At 36.8% G+C, this 18,263-nt stretch overlaps 1 protein-coding gene across 5 annotated transcripts in view; it reads left to right on the top strand.

Annotated features, from left to right (window-relative positions):
* The first annotated feature begins 6,291 nt into the window (after positions 1–6,291).
* The window catches only part of LOC121316150 (girdin-like), a 65,107-nt gene continuing 53,135 nt past the window's right edge, over positions 6,292–18,263 (top strand). For 3 of the 5 annotated variants that reach the window (XM_041250981.1, XM_041250982.1, XM_041250984.1), the window contains exons 1-3: positions 6,296–7,224; positions 7,317–7,417; positions 15,613–15,721. In XM_041250981.1, the coding sequence (XP_041106915.1) occupies positions 7,162–7,224; positions 7,317–7,417; positions 15,613–15,721 (273 nt within the window). In that variant the 5' untranslated portion in view covers positions 6,296–7,161. Of the gene's footprint in view, positions 7,225–7,316; positions 7,418–15,612; positions 15,722–18,263 lie in introns of all 5 variants that reach the window. The other 2 variants (XM_041250985.1, XM_041250983.1) reach the window with 2 other exon arrangements.

Here is an 18,263-nt window from a genome sequence, read left to right on the forward strand (position 1 = left end):
CATGTTGTCAAGCTTCTTATATTTTGTTGGTTCTTGGCGTCTTAATGGTCAACTGTGAATATACTGCATGCGGTAGCTAGAGAATGGATCATAGAAATAATTGCAGCCTGCCTAGGAATTGCCAGAAACACGTGACCAATAAGTCCGGGTTTTCAATAATAATGGTTACTGGTTAAGAAGCAACTGTATTACTGATCTTAGTCTTAGTACCCCTCAACCTAACCTACCAATTTACCAATCAATTCATAGGTTCCCCGTTATGAAAAGAGGCTACTGGCTTGTAAATCAATCCTGCCAATGACCCACCAGGGGTGATTTTTTTAACATCACTAAATACAATAAACATACAATGAAGTCAGAGAGAGATGAGAGTTTCAGCGAAGTAGCATTAAGATCTTCTGCTGTTAAGATCATTGAAACAGACACTACTGCTATCTCTCATTTAAAGTATAAAACATCTGCATGTATGAAACTAGAACAAGATCTCACAAAAGTGGAAACATGCCTCCTTCTTGGCTGTCAGCCCAACCAATATAGAAAACACATGCAAGCCAAGTACTGTGAGTATCACTTCTTTTTTTTTAAATAAAAACTAAAACATCAGACACCAATCCTTTAACCAGCATGATCGCTGGATTATTTTTAAATTAATCTGGAGGTTTTCTCTACCTTCTGTAACAGGAATTCCTCTCTATAATAACCCCTCTAATGTTTCCCTTTTTAATATCACTAAATACAGTTAAACCCCATACTTACAAACTGACAAGTTATCTGAACACACCACTTGAAACCAGAAACAGACTTCCTGGCTACTGTATATAACATGAAGATCAGACCATTTTACCAGTTAAACACAGCTCTCCAGACTTGTCTTTGTTTTGTTCTTTTTATTCCTCCTGTGCAAGGTGTGATAATTAGTAATTAAAGTGTAATTATACAGTGTGCAGCCCCTCCATTCCCAATGGGTTGGTAACGTTGCAGTTTGACTGTAAACTGAAAATACTGTGGAAAGCGGTGCACAGGAAGTTTACAAGTTATATGGTGTTTAAGGAGAATGAATAGTTTTTTTTTTTTTCAATCAAGCAGTCGCAGGCTGCATGTATATCACATCCTTAGTGAAGAAGACAATATGGCTTCATGAAATTCATATCACTTGTAAAATACAAGGACTTCTTCTAGATATCGTTTATTCTTAATTTGACTTGCTTCTTGTCAATACTATTTGATTATCAGCCAGCATAGTGTGTAATCACTTAATCCTCAAGGCAAATTAAAATGACCCCCCCCCCCCCAGCTTTCAAAGATTTGCTGCAGTTGTAAGTGCTCCCTGAAGTGTTCCATGAACGCACAGTTGCACCGAAGATCACAAAGTGTGGTGTTTGCAGAATTCAACTATTATCTCTGTCTACACACCATAAGGCCACTGTACTTTGCCAAGAAATATAACTCAATTGTTGAATTGCTGCAATGATGGTATTTCTTTCAGGATGCATGCTGTTTGAGTACCAATTAAAAACAGAAAATTAAAACAGAAATCCTTCACAAACATTCTGTAAATTATATGTATTATACAATGGCAAGGATCATCCTCCCATTAATTTCACAGGTCTATGTGATTTCATAGCTGCGGCGTTATCTTAGGACATTGCTACGGTTCTCTTTAAATCGATTTTTGTTAGTTGCTTTGAGACGTGGCACTATCCCATGACACACACCCTCTTGAGTTATATTGCTGAATTATGGCATTTTTGTTTAAGTAGCTGTAAGGATCTAAAGTTATTGTGCATGGTAAATAAATACATAAAAACAGCTTGAGTAGGTTAAATCCCAGATTTTGTATAAAAATTGAATTCATATTTGCTTTTACATATAATAAATTACAGAAGCACACAAACAGTCTTGATATTCAATATAAGCCAATTAAATATGTATTTGAAAACTGTATATATATATATATATATATATATATATATATATATAATAATATATATACACACACACACACACACACACACACACATATATATATATATATATATATATATATATATATATATATATATATATATATATATATATATACACAGTACATATTTGTATATTAAAGCCTTTAGGATAAATATATATTAAGCAGAAGATATAAAGGAAGTATTAAACAAAATCATAAAGTAATAAGCTTTAAAAAGTATGTGGGAATGACTTCCTGTGATTTTCCCTGAAAAATAAATATACTAGAACCAATATCTTAATTTACTGATTACCAAATTCAACACTAAGATTTAGTACTTGAAGTTTTGTAAGTGGTGCATTCAATAAAACCAGTGGTTGCACTTAAAAGTTAATTATATTTGCTGCTCACTAATGCCTCCTGTGAACAGCAAACTAATGACATTAACATCCAACTCAATTTCTGATTATGGCTTTACTTTGTATTGACATGCTGTGTGCCTTAAGCTATAGCACATTTTCAATCACTGGATTTAACAAAGCATATGTTTGGATTTTCAGCTGAAGAACTAAAATGTACCTTTCTTCAGTTAAAAGACTCTCCTTCAACACTCCCCTAATGTTCAAGGAGAAAAGCACTTTATAGAACAGTATGTCTTCCTAAGCTGCCTGATACTACAGCTGACACTCAGGCACAATGTTTGTAAGGTTAGAGAATGTCTTTGAAACACAAGAATATACCCAACAAGTGCATTAAAGTCAAAGGAAAGCCAACAATGCAAGTAACAATTTATATAAAAATACATGGATTTGATTCCTTAATGTGAAACTGTGACAAGGTGAGAGGTGGTCTGAGCTGTAAATCGCTCTCCCGACCACAGGAGGCGCTGAAAACGGTTTACTGTGCAATCGCGACAGGGGCAGCTGACGGGACAGTGGAGGCGGAATCGGAATCGGAAGTCGGCCATCTTGGTGCGGGGCAGAAACGAGGTACTGCACAGCGAACCCCAGGTGGTCAGCAATTGGCTAAGAAATGGTGCTGAGCTGATCACGGAGACGAGCCAGGCAGTATGAAGGGATGGCTTTTCCGCGAGCACAGGGCTTTTTGCTAAAACACAGTTTGCCAGAGCGGAGAGAAGTGTTGTACGGGTGTGTGCTTTGTTTTCCAGCCAAGGACGTGGACTGAAACAGGAGCTGCAGAGTAATCCGGGATTCCACGAACACTGAGAGTACTACTGCACCACGAGCACCTTCACCACAAGCACTCCTGCACTGTGCACGAAAGGACGCCAGCAACCAAGAGAAGGGGGGGGAGGGGAGCGGCGTGCCAGCCGCCATTGAACTGTGTTCTGTGTTGTTGTGCCAATTGCATAATAAAAACACTACAGTTCGTGTTGTTGTGTACTATGGCAATCAAATTGCATTTCCTTGTTCGTGTGACATCATTCGCACACACCACTTCAGCCACCCTGTCACAGAAACACACAGAAACAAATAAAAAAAACAATTAAACTATGCAAGAATGTGACAAACATGCAGCAACAAGTCCATGTGAAATTATAGTTTAGGCTGGAATCTCAAACATTAAATGTATGATTTGCTTAAAATATATAAAAAAAATAATATAAACATTTATGTGGAAGTAGGGTAGAGTGATAAATCATTGCACAGTAATTAGTTTTACTATAGAGTCATTTACTGTTTGTGTAAATTGCAACATATTGATGCTTTCTGAGGTCTAGAATTAACACGTTTTAAATGACAATCAATGACAAAGTCAAGACATTGCTACAGTAAGTTGCACGGTATATCTAGATAGTAACAGCAAAAATGTTTTCCTGACATCAGCACTGTGTATGTTCTGGATCACACAGTGTGTTCGATTATTGTAAAAGAAAACACACTAATAAAAATACACAATTATATTTAACCACAAAACCCATCCTAAATACACTATATCAGTAAAGACACTGACTAAAACTAGTTGCAGTCCAATAACATGGTAAAGCTAGTTACAGTTCGTATTTCAATTTTCTATTCTTTCAAATTGTACTCAATTAGTGAACATTATCTTCTTCAACACCTGCTTCATAGTACTGACCAAACTGTTAAGTCAACAGAAGCGCATAAAGCCCTGAAATCACATTCATATCCTCCAACCTCAGGATAAAACAAGAAACCCTGAAATCGTCAGCCATTAATTACATTACATCAAATAGGCTGAAAGAAACAAAGGTTGCAGTGACTCTAATCATTTTCATCAAGCGCTAAACTGCTTGCAGGTTTAGTGGTCCCAGTTGTATCAGCTATTTTGGTGAGTGCCTTGTTTTACTTTAGTTTTGCTTTTCAAGCTTAAAAGAGCTAAAAGACGGTATGATTTCTATCACCCATGTGTTGTTTTTTTTAATTTATTTTTATTTAGGGTTTAACCCGAATGCAATTGAAATGCACTGAAGAACTTATTTTATTAACAGATACCTTCAATAATGTCTTATAAATAGTAGATTTGTTCTTAAACAATGATCAGGATGTTAAACCATATTTAGTAACTGTTTTCAGTGGAAGTGCTTCAAATGAGATGGCTACATTGGGACACACAGGAAATTTACAGTTTAACCAATTTGTGTGGATTTGAAGATATACTGTAGATTTCATCAGTTCAAATGACTCATAGGCCTGTAAACAAATGGATTTCTAACAGTGTTTATAAATTATTTTAAAAAATGGTATAGTACAGTATATAAGATATGATGTAAAGTGTTACTACAGTAACATTTTTTTTTTTAAACTAACATAGTTCAATGATAATGCTTTGGAGGTATCAACGTTTCTATTAGTTTTTTAAACATGTTATCTAACCATGACTAAAAAAAATGAAGCACTTGTGTTAATATGTTAATGAGTTTGTTGTTAACAGTTACTACCCATTAAAAAAGGTGCTCAAAAACAAAGCATGACCTTTCAAAATAATTCTGATACCTTCAAAAATGTCAGTTTCTTTACAATTAGATGAGCAGTTCTCAAGATTGAAGTAAGGTGAGTACACAAAAGATACAGGCTCACAGGGATCAACAGGGTCACCCTAGGCCCTAGGGTAATCCCTGGTGGACAAGTCAGCAGATGTTTTGGGGAGACTATAAATTTAGATTTCCACCCCCAACTTTGCTGAAGGAATTAGAAGTGGTAATGATTCAGATTAGTAATGTATTAGTCAAGAACAATTTAAACATTTGCAGTTTGTTTTTGTTTTTTAAACAGTGCTCCAGGCTGCCTATGGTTACCTACAATCAATATGCCTGCATTTATGCGTATAAGCATCTTAAACACCTCTTGAATTATAAATATTTTGATACATTCTTTTCACATTTTTCTTAATGTGAGTTATTTGATTTTTTATCAAGAAACAACTTTTGTCAACTGGGGGGATACAGTCCGTAACTGCAAAGTAACTATGTGAACCTTTTGAAACTTTCCAGTTTGAAATGGCAATGTGTTACTTTTTGTTTCAATTCAAAATATGGTGAGTTGTATATTTACTGAAATAGTCAGTTAATACCAGGGTTAGTAATGTGGATGAAAAAATAAATAAATACATAAAATGAAGATCTGCATACATTAAAGACCTTTCTTATTTCAAAAAAGAAAAAGAAAAAAAAGTAAAGCTGACAAATTTGTGATGATGTATAGCACAGGTTTTAAACAACCCGTGGGGTTAAGCTTTGATTGAAAAATATGAAGACACAAACTAGATTAGGAATTAACATCAGACCGAAATAGCAGTATAACCTCATCGTGAGAAAAACTAACGTAGGTAATCAAAAACAAATCAGCGTGCGCAGTTACAACAAAAATAAATGTTAAGACTCAAAAACGATGATCACACATAGCTGAGGATAAACGTTTAAAAAAAAAAAAAAAAAAAAAAAAGCCACTGTTAAATTTAAACACGCACGAGGTGTCACTGTTGTTCTCCGTGCTTAGCCAATGCATTTTACAGAAAAGATGTCAAAGATAATTGTTTTCACCTTAAACTCAGTTTAGGAATACACATTTAGGAATACTCAGCATAACAATACTGCATTATTACCATGGTAACAGTCAAGTCATTTATCATACTAGAAAAGGTGTAGATATTTAAACCCCCCACCCCCCCACGGCGTTATTTAAAAAGTTGCGACATTCACTGCAAATAAAGTCGTGACTTATCTTCCACCATATCTAATCTTCCATTACTTCCGGAGGACCTATTTTCTGTCTTGGAACTACTTTCCTCCCTTCGTGTAAAATGTGTCGGAGGCAGACATGGACTAAGATTGGTAAATCAGTGCCCTTGAAGGGGTGTGGAGTGATGGGAAGAGGGAAGGACTAGAGGAGGTAGTGCTTCGGCTCTTGGATTTCTGACTGACAATTCGTGGCCGTTACTTGGCAGCCTAGCAGGAATCCGCAGGAGGAGACGAGAAAAAGAGAGGAAGGAAAGCGTGTGTGTGTGTGACTGGATAGGCGCTGCATGGGAAGCTTTTTATAATCATTTTAAAAAACCGGAGCATTATTCACCGCTTTTATTTATTCCTTCATCTTCATTGTAACGTTGGTCAAAAACCCAAGTCTTATTGTAACGAAGAAATAGGCTGTACATTCTGAAGGCATCTCATCATTTTTTGAAGAAAAAGGACAAACCGCTTTATTCTCGTTTAAAAATATATTTATACTGTAAGGCACTCCAATCGGGACTGGCTTGTCGAGGATGTGGTGTATGATTTGTTTGTCTTAAAATTGTATTAGCTAAACTGCCGTTCAAGAAAGAAGTGAGGATAATTAGCTGGTCAGTTTCATTGGAATTTATCGCTTACTTTCAAATACCAGGGTACACAGCAGAAGAAGAAGGAGCATTTTTTTTCTCCCGTTGCGCCAAATCTCGTAGGCTGTTATATTCTTGTCTTGTCTAAAATGATGTAGCTACTTACATTCTTGCCTAACCAGCATTTGCTTTAATGAAATAACCAAATTTAAAGGAATGTACTGATTTTTTTTTTTTTTTTTTTTTTTTTTTTTTTTTTGGAAACGTTTAATGATATGGATGTGTCAATTTCGGACAGCCGAAGCAGCACTTAAAAATATATATTTTTCCATTGGTAAGGAGGAAGGCGACATCGAAGTTACGACTGCAAAAAGTAGAACTGAGTTATATTTTTGGTTCTTACTGGGTTTGCAAAAATGGAGAACGAAGTCTTTTCTCCATTGCTTGAGCAGTTTATGCGCACCCCATTAGTGACTTGGGTAAGTCTTTCCCTTTGTTAATTATCTAAATAAAATAACATATTATAGCAGGAAGAACTGTGCTAGATGGCTTTATTTTAATTTTGTTTTAGGTGAAGACTTTTGGGGCGTTGGGTGGAAAAGATGGTGGAAAACTTGCAGAATACATTGACTTAGTGGATGGTATCTACTTAAATGAGATCATGCTTCAGATGTAAGTATACAGCTTATTCACTAAACTGTACAGTCATTTTGCACCATTGGTTCCTGCTGTACAGGCAGTACTGTATAGATTCGCCACCTACTGCAATAGGGTGAACAAAAAATCTGAATAAAATACAGTATGATCTGCAAATGTTAAAATAATATTTTTCGAATTGATTGATTCACACCTCAGTGATCCCATTTTCAGAGTTGGATATCATTGATGTCAGATCATTTTAATACCAGTCACTTCCACCTTTGACATTCTAGAACTGCCCCTGAATCTGGCTTTGCAATTGGTAGCCCAATTCAGTAACAACTGATCTTCCCCTTGAGTGGTCATTCACATTATTTGCTTCAATGTGAAGTGTCATCTGCAGTCCACTGGAAGATGAGCTTCCACTTTGCAAGTTGGTACAGTGATGTTGATAAATTCAGTGGTGTACTGTACCTACCTACTAAGATAAATAAGGATCCAGACTTTTGTGATCAAAATTATGCTACCAAATTGAGAATACTGGTTGGTTAGCAATGATCTAAAAAAGTATGGCCTTAATGTTTTTCACAAGTCTGTGTGTCCTGGATTTTTTAAAGCTTATAAACAACGCCTCATAAAACCAAGCCAAATAATTATAATTTCATGAGAGATGTGAAGGATAAAGCTAGACATGTTACATTTTATTGAGATTATGTAGTTTCTGGAGCATCACATGTCTTTTACTTCAATATCATAAGGTCGCTGTATGATATAAATAGGAACTAGTGGGTTATGTATAATATTGTTGTTCTGAGGTGATTGTGGTTTGAACCTCATTGTACCCCAATTTGTTTATTGACTGCATGCCTTCTCCCCTCCCACATCCAGGACACTAGAAAAACTGGTTATGCCCCTTCCTTACCACCCCTCTAAAAGTCCCTAATGACTGACGTACAGTAATTTTCCCATGACCTTGTTGATGCGTTTAACTTATTTCCATGTGTATCTTTCTTTTTGGGGGCAATAGATTTTTAAACCTGAAAGTCCATTTCAGTGGTATGTGAATACATTTATAAAGTACAGTAATATGTTTTATATTTTAGTCTAATAGCGTTTGTATCAATATTTTGTGCAGTTTCAGAGAAAGTCTATCATGGCATTAGCTTAACCATGGCATTTGTCAGTCAGGCTAAAAACAGTATTAAAATTGTTTTCTTGTCTTCTTTGGTACAGAAAGGACAGCTGCTGCAGTTAGTCTCTACATTGACTCCAAGTAAATTATAGCATTCATAGGGTGGCTGAAAAACAGTAGTGACATTGTCATACTTACAGTACTTATGAACCACTTCTTTGTCCTTAAGAATCTAAGTGCATGCGTCTTATTTTAGTAAAGCAGGGGTTTCCAGTAACATTTTTATATTGCAGCCGTTTTGTTCTAACTGGCATCACTGTTTGTAGACAGTCGCAGCTTTGAGTTTAATGTTCTACTTCTCAGTCCTTGGATGCTAATAATATAAAAGGCTGTATCTAGTCTGCTAAATGAGAAGCAAAATCATCAAGGTTTGTATTGCGAGGTTTGTATTGATTGGAATATTTAATTTAAAGCATATTTCGGTTGTGTAAATGAAAATCAGGTATTATAGCATCTAATTGAAGAAAATTTCAGGTGTAATCAGGTGCTGCTGGAATTGTTACACTTTAAAGAGCTATGAAATATATATTGCTGACAGTAATTTATGGGGGTTTTATTGAATGTTTAATTACAAAATCAATAAAGACGTTTAAATTAGAGCCCTGTCTCACCAAGGAACCTCCGTCCCTTTAGACATGCTGTGTGATTATGAAGAGAAATAGATGTAACATTGATCAGACAATCAATTTAAAGCTTAAGTAACCATTAATTTGCACTAGGGCAGTCATCTGTCTACAAACGCCCAAAATACTGCAGAATGTAAGGTAAAAGAGACAGAATGTCTTCTTTGTTTCTGTCCTCTTTTAATGCCATAGGTAATATTTCATTTTTAATAGCTGAAGCAGACAACAGTATATCCATGGCAAATTGTATATAATAATGTATGACATCTCATTATCACAGTGCATTATTGGCATAATCCAGGCACATAATTTATTTGGAAAGCCTACTAGATTATTTAATGGTGCACAGTGTACCCAAACCTGGACAGATGGTTGAAGATGATGTACAGTACTGTAGTAGTTTCCAGTATGTTCAGACTAAAGCATGCTGTGACCAATAAGCTGTCAGACTTCATTTATGATACAGTGTGTCAAACAGAACACAAAATCACCCTAATGCTCAGCATTGCCAATTGTAGTTCACTGAACTGGTGATGAGCAATTTACAGAATTTGTTGTTTTTTTAGAGGTTTATTTTTTAGTTATGTTGGTAACTGCTTTGGCACTGGCAATCGGCAAAATCAAAAAAATATGTTTGTTTATTTTAAATAATGTTATTTGGAAAACAGATATGAAACATTATATTGATGTCTGCCACACATTAAACATTAAATTTTCCCTCATTAAATATTACAATGCTTTTTAAATGTACAAAAACTAGACAGAAGACAGCATTAGTCATAATCTGTTATAGATATATAATATATCTATGATATATATATATATATATCATGGATTATATATGTCATATATCTATATATGATATATATATATATATATATTATATGATAAAAGTAATGACTGTCTGCAGACTGACTCCGCAGATCTCTGCAGTGTTGTACTTTTAATACAAAAAAAGTGTTTTTCTTGTCTTGCTCTAAAGCCCTGATAAGTCAGTTACAGACAGGGGCAGAGCTAAACTTATACTGGGTTATGTATCTTTCTTTTATTGATCAGCCAGCATATGATAATACATTTGTATTTTTTAACTTCTGTAGAACATAGCATTATCTGCTGGTTTTTAAAAACAAAATAAATACTTGTATTCATTTTTTCCTGTAGTAGTACAATTGTTCTTTCTCTGATCCCTTTACATTTTTACCGCTGTCCAGAACAAAGCAACTTAGAATACAGCAATTCCAAAGGCAAAGGCCTGAAAGGAAAGTCAAACTTGAAGGGTTTTTAGTCTTTGACAATCACACACACGCAGCTGTCTTTGTAGGTCTAATTTAACGTGTAAAGGATCATTCTCCATATACTTGCTGTTGTCTTCCTTGGGAGCAGCCTTCCTATTTAGAAAGATTTGGCAACTGTTGTTTGACATAAATACTGTATTTCGACCAGGTTTAACCAGACCGTTACATCCAACAATAGTGTATCAGAATCCATATATTTTCTTACAGTCAGAATTTCAAAAACTTTAGAAATTGACATATCATAATTGGACAGATTTCTTTTCTTGGTGGCAAAATTATTTTCATTCCTGTCCTTGTCCATACCAACCCTTGGTAATGTATTTCTATTGTACCATACTTGCATTCACATATACAGCCTGCTTTTAGTTCAACTGAAATTGATGTAACATGTCATAAGTAGGTTACTCATAAATGTAAAAGGGCTTTAGGCCTTGATTTACTGCTGTGCTGCCTACTGACCTCTCTACAAATTCAGCCTATTTTGCTAGGCTATTTGTTCGTCAAGCATTTAAATTTTCCACCTTACAAAGGGCCCTATTCAGTTGTGTGGGGCTTAACGCTCAGGATGATAGGTTCAGAATAACAACTGAGTGAGCCTAAGACTAAGAGCAGGCATGGAGTCAAAAGGCACATAGTTATTAAAATATAGCCTATGGTACTTTACAGGAATTGATCCAAGCGCTATTAAAATATTGGAACGTAATCATAAGCTATGGCCAAAATAATTTGCATCACCCTATCAAAAAAATAAGCTTCAAAAACCTAATAATGTGAATTTCGCGTAGGTCCAACGTAGATATAATCTATGGGACTGTTGATGAACAGAACAACTTGATCGTATTAGACCCGGGGCCATTACAGATACCTTCTTACATTACTTAACAACAACAAACCTGTTTTTTTTTTTTTTTCCTTTGGACAGAGGGTTTTTTTTTTAATTTTTTCATTCCGGGCCCTCACTTCACTAAAAACTCCCATTCAATAAAATCAAGCCAATATTCATTCCATAGCAAGCGTTCAAAATTCCAGGGGCAGTTGGGCGAACCCACCCAGATCGCTACCTAAATGCCAATATTCCCGAACACCTAAATGGGACAAGGGACGTTGTAAGCCAACCGCATGATCTCATGTCGAAAAGACTGGGGAACGAGCAATTGTTTTACAATCTGACTTGTGCTCGTGGATTGAGATACCCTGTACAGTAAATGCCCGACAATAATGTGGTTAGGCTATGCAAGTAGCTGATTGCCTTCAACCTTCTTTCCCTCGATAGGCCAAACCTGCCCCCAGATGTGAGTCAGCGTGGGGTCATTTTTCTGTTCCCAAGCTAAGTCCCAGAATTTTGGGATATCTAGTGGGCCTAGTGTAACTTCAGCACTAGGGGGCTCGGTAACCTGCCCCCGCAGGTCACACTGGGTCCCTAGCCCCCTACCTTTGTTAGACCGCAAAGACTCCGCCACCAAACCCCAACCTTGTCTCATTGACATTCCTTCCTATTTTTCCACCCTTCACTCTCGTTTTGTTTTCTTTGGGCGGAATCAGGAGTGGAATAAATCAGCATGCAGCGGGAATATTTTTCCAATAGCTATCCTTGCTGCCCCCATGGCCTTACTGGAGACTGGCTTTACCGTTTTAGTTGTACCTGTATCAGTGAGGCCAGTCTCGACCTAAAATCACAGGATACGGCAACCTTTTTGCCATGATTACGCGGTATGTTTGATGCCCAACCGTCGCATCTAATTTAGTGATTTCATATACCCTGTTATCCCCATGGATGCAAGAGATGACCACGGACCCCCTTAACCACCAGGGTACCCCCACCAAGAGAGCTTCCTCAATTAAGGTCTGCCCGCATGCCGGGTCTACTAATGTGTGGGTGCTCACATTACCAACCAGTACATCAATGATACAAGGCTCTCCCCAGTCATTACCCCTGGACTTACCTGGTGCCGATGACAAGACATGTGAGACTGCTCCACACTCCATCGTTGCAAGACAATTCCTAGCGAGGTGGGCGACGTCATGGCACCGGAAGCATGTCGGGGGGGAAAAAGGCACCCACGGAGCCTGTATGTCATCCTGCCGGTTCAAGTTCCCAAAAATGGGAAACGTGGGGAACATGGCAGGCTTGCAAACCCCAAAATAATAAAACACACAGTAATAATCCCACGTCTCCGGTGCACACAACTGTCCTCTTCAAAAGCTCTGGGATCGTGATTTGTGTTAGTGCTGTGCAGTGAAGGTAGTAGTCAGGTATTTGTGCTGGCTCCATGGCAACAGCTCTTGCTTCCTTATTCCTCCTTTGCAATACAGACAAAAACAACCCAAAACAGCGCAACAGTTTTCATTGCAAGGGGCTGTACTTAAGTAGCTGTGTCCCCTTTGTACTACCCAACTCCTCTCAGCAATCAACTTGGCACCATGGTTTCTCCAATCGCTGCCGGCCCCGTAGCCAATCGCAAGGGATTCGTTTCATGTACATGCAGCTATGCGCTTCCTTCAAGATGTCCGACTTCTGGTTTCTGCCTACTGTCGAGTTGCCTCATCGATGGGGAAGCATACCACCAACCTTACAGGGTGCTTTTTGCAGCTTGGATTTTTTCTATGTCTGTCACACATAGATATAAAACAAAATCACAGGAAATGTGAACAAAAATACAGATCAAAGAATCATGGGATGTTTCGCCAGGCTTCCTGTGCAGCTGCAGCCAGCTGGTGAAGGCTGGGTGGTCACGGTTGTGTCCTGTCGATCACACTGACGATTTGATCCCACAGATGTTCAGTTGGACTCGGTCAGGAGAAAAAGCTGGCCACGGCAAGACCTCAACATTGTTTTCTTGAAGTCATGCAATTGTAATCCTAGCACTGTGTAGTCTTGCATTGTCCTGCTGGAAAATCGACACTTCTGGATTGGCTTGCAAGAACAGAAAAACTGTTGCCTCAAGGACTTTGTCAATGTACTGCTGAGCAGTAAGGTTGCCCTCAATCTGCACCAGAGGCTTTCTTGTGTTAAAGGATATTCCTCCCCACATCATCATACTTCCATCGCCCAACCGGTTATCTTGAACAATGCAACAGTCAGCATAACGGGCCAGTGTGGTGACCCTCTGCCTTCCCTCACAGAGCCGGTTTCATGGTTTCTCTGGAGTGTTCTGCTGATTGTTTAAGCAGAACATCTCATTCTCTGGGCAACTTCTCTCACAGACAGGCCGCCTTTAATCATGCCGATAGCAACCAGGCGATCTTCATTACTAAAGCAGGGCATGGTCGTATCTTTCGCTATTCTTGCATTAATTCAAATCATGTCTTTTCAAATGGCTACAGATTCTTATTTAACTAATTTCAGCAATTTTAACTCAAATCAAATGCCAAACACAGAGCATCTGCCGTTTTTATGAAATCACTGACTTGAGCTCAGTATTTTGTAATCTCAGGAAACAATATTACTCAAATAATCAACAAACCTATCTACTACATTATGTACGTGCCCAATGAGCTATTGATGTAAAACTTAGACTGTTGCGTTTTCATTGTGCATCAGTATATATTTAAATTATGTCTCAATCCTAAGATTCTATGATGCAAATTTTTTGGCCATAGCTGTGTACTACTGGATCACTTTGTAAACTAGAAGTTACTAGAAAGTTACTAGAAAAAATGAAGTATGTTCAATGGCTGTATGTGTGTTGTTCTCTTTCTGAGCAGGAGGTTTTAAGTTTGTCTCTGCCGTGCTATGGGTTCATAAGTTCTTCTGTTAAAAATGCACCATAGGAATAGAGTTAGATGTTAACAGAATTTCTTACTATTCTTATTAACTTGTACCATAGATAAGCGAGACACAAAAATGATTGACAATACACACACACACACACACACACACACACACACACACACACACACACGTACAGTACCAGTATATAACCCTTGAATTTTATTGAATAATTTTGCAAGATCAGTTGAAAATGTGTGGTCATCCAAGCCTCTTTATTATCATGAGAATTACAGCGTGTTGAATTTTAGGCAAACAAGCTATTTTAAAATCTTATAACATATGTATTGAAGGAGAAACAGTAAGTAACATTTGCTCACCAGATTTGCTGCAGTGCAAAATTAGGTCAGAGGCTATGTAGAATAGCCGTCTGTCCAGTAAAGGTCCAATATTTTGTTTTTTTTAATCAGGGTTTTTCTTTCTTTTTTTTTAAACTATCTGTGATTGTATTTTGAGGTCAGTCGTATTAGAACTGTTAAGAAGCACAGAAATGTTGGATTCCTGCATTGTACTGTACCCTACATCCCACACTATAAACTGTATTGTTGAGCTGCCATTCTAGATCTTAATTTTTTCTGTAAAAATGTAATTTTCTGACATTAAATGTGATTGTTTTGGCAATTCTTCAGTGTTATACATTTCTTTCTGTCAAACACAGTCCCCATCAGATATGCTCAGTACTCAGTTTTTGCTATGATCTGTAAAGATATAGGTCTAATGCATGTAAAAAAAAATAAAAAATAAACTGATGATACTGATTTTAATAATATAAGCAATAATGTAGACTCAACTGTGCATAATCTAACAAGGATTTTGGGTGACATGTGAATCACGAAAGTGCTGCAGTAGCTGTATATGTTCAGTTTTGGTGTATAGCCTATTTTTTGTAATAATACATGGTGACATAACAAAAATTGTACAACTAGCAGTGTTTATAATAACATTGGGCAACAGAATAAAAAAATGTAAAACTTTTTTTTTTTTTTTAAATAATTCATTTAAAACTTCAGTGCCATCATTCTACCCTTTCTAACCTCACACAGACAGCATGTAGCTAAGGTCATTTCTTACTAAATTTAGGTTGCTTATTGTTTTTCTAAGAATTGCCTACAGTCCTTCCACAAATTTCTCCCTGTCTTCAGCAGATACAAATTTAAATCTGCAGGGCGTTGTTGTTTGTTTTGCTATTGATAGTGTTTTGTTGTGTTCATGTACTGGTGTCATCAACCTTATTATACACAGACAGTCTTATTGTACATGAGTATTGCACCACTGCCATGTGCAATAAGACTGTAAAACACCAAAGTTTATAGTGATATGTTAATAATACATATTCCTTTTGTTTGCAGTAATCCTAAAGAAACTGTCCAAAGAACAAACAAGAAGGTCAACAATGATGTTACACTCAGGATACAAAATCTATCCATTTTGGTACGGCAGATCAAATCATATTACCAGGTAAGTGCCCATTAAGATAACTATTGCAAAGTGCAAGTGTACATTAACAGTATGGAATGTGGCAAGGTCATTAATACAGTATGCCCAGTCATGTTAGCATTAAGTGTACTGTTAAAGGGTCCTTCGCAAATGTACTGTTTTCAATATTTCAGAATTTTTTGATGTGTAAGCCAGATAGCAAAATAACAAGGGAGCAATATATTTAACATTTTCAGTGGCTTAATTCATTTATTTATTACCTTAACTTATTTTACAGATGCGACATTATTTAATTCAGATCTTTGTGTTTGAAATTTAGCATCAACCACAGTAATGAGCTTTTTCTGTTCATGTAGAAAACAGACTTTTTTTATCCACACACCACACGCACACACAGCTTTTGTGGCTTATGTGATGTGGAAATAATAACTCCATCCAAATGTAAATCTATGAGAAACAAATAGTGTATGCAGAATTCTCAGACTGTTACTTAGGCTGGTTCACGCTATATGGTTGAACTTGGTTTATGTTAGAATTAAAGGCGGTTACTCAAAAGATTGAGTGGAGGGAAAGTCTTTGCATGTAGTGCATATCTTGCTTTAATATCGAGTTTATTAAAGTGATTACTAAGTATTTCCAGATAAAAATACAGTCAGTCCTTGACTAGCAGATCATTTCTGTTGGTAGCAATACTCTGTTTTCCACTGCTTGTGACAAGGATACATTGTAGGGTGTGTTGTACAAAAAACCATCAGTATGTTTGTTAAACTTTAGAACCTTGTTATTATAGTTGCAGTTTTATAAAGAGGGAATCTTGAACCATTTCATTAGAATGTTGTTATAATTCAAGATCATCAATTTATTACAGTAAGCATTTCTTTTAATCTATTAAAAGGTTATAATGAGTAAGAGCCTGAGACACTTTATAAAAGATGAAATTCTGCTAGTTATAGTACACTGCTTAGGACAGAGATCAGTTGAAATCTGTGCCACTGTGGCTTTAATATTCCCTGGGGTGCTGATCAAGTTGGCTGAACATCTGGTTATCAGCCGGTAGCAGTCAGTTTGCTTCATGAAAGGTTAGCAGACCTTATGCTGCTGTTTATCATGTTGCTTTTTTTCAACGTGCAAGACTAAGGACGCAACTGAGACTGAGACAAGTGCCACTGAACAGGCTTTAGGGTTTACTGCACACCACATTACTTACTGTTGCTGCCTGCTGTGTAGTAAATATTCCTGTGAGCCTATCTTGCTGAACAATCATATTAGTCTGTTTCATGCCCTTGATCGTGGCTGTCTCTGGACTGCAGCAACATTCTCTTGTTTTCAAGAAATAACTGCTGGAAATGTACTGTAGTGTGTAAGAGTGATATCACAGCACTCTAAATAATGATAAGGGCATTATTCAGCTTGCAGGAAGCAGACAATTAAACTAAGTTACACAAACTGAATTAAATTCTGAGAGTGAATTGTTTATTGTTACACCATGTAGACTTGAAAATGATCTTTATTTTTTATATACAAATCTTGGAAAAATAATTTCAAGCACAGGGTTCTATGTCCTCATCGTGGAATGTTACAAAAAACACATTGCAACGGTTGTAGGATAAAAACGGTGTGTTAGTGCTGCTGTCTTTTAACCTTAACAGATGCTCCGGGAACAGAAAGCCACAAGGCATTTTGACTGTACTAGACCATTACAGGAGTACAAAGCAGTTTCACATCAGCACAGTCAAGAGAACACTAAATCCTTAGCATCCTCTAACTTTTGACTTTCAGCCATGTTTACCATAGAAGAAAAATATTATTTAATGATATTTTCTTGATGACCAATTTTTGATTATAATTGTAATTGTTTTTTTTTAAGGTTTGATCCCTAATTTGTGACCTGGTAAACATTTGTAGTGGACAACAATAATACACTGACAAAATAATAATGCTTCTCAGAGGCACTGCATTGTTTTATTTCTTGAAAGTGTTGGCCGCTTTGCTCCTTAGTCCTGAAAGCACTCAGTACAGTGGCTTTTTATAGTTCCTGACGTGCCTGTCATTAGAGCTACCGCATTCACTGGGTCTGAATTTTTAGTTTTGTAATGCTGTATAATCTCCTTAGGTTACTTTGCAAAGACATGTTGGCAGGCTATTTTTCTTTTGCTACTACTGATAATAATTTTGAAGAAAATGTGGATTTTAACTAGGTTCGCCACCGCCACAGTACTGAGTTCTGAAGTAGGTTGCTCTACATACTGTTTGGTGTATCCCTCGTCAAATGAGCACAGTATATTTTGAAATTAAATTCACTTTAACAAATGATCGATCATGGGGCAGCATTTAAATTGTAATTTTTGTCATGATTCTAAAGAAAATGGGTTGGGTTTTAACTCTACACACTACAGTATAGAAATTATTGTGAACAGTTTAGCAAATGCCTAGAGAATTAGTGGTTTGGCAGTCTTTCTACTGCTACCATTTATAAATCTTCGCAAGCTAATATAGGATGCAGCATTTAAGTTGCAATGGCTTTTCACCAAATGGGGGGTCATCAAGTACCACAGACAAGAGG

The sequence above is a fragment of the Polyodon spathula genome, chromosome 5, assembly GCF_017654505.1.
Source record: "Polyodon spathula isolate WHYD16114869_AA chromosome 5, ASM1765450v1, whole genome shotgun sequence".
NCBI lineage: Eukaryota > Metazoa > Chordata > Actinopteri > Acipenseriformes > Polyodontidae > Polyodon > Polyodon spathula.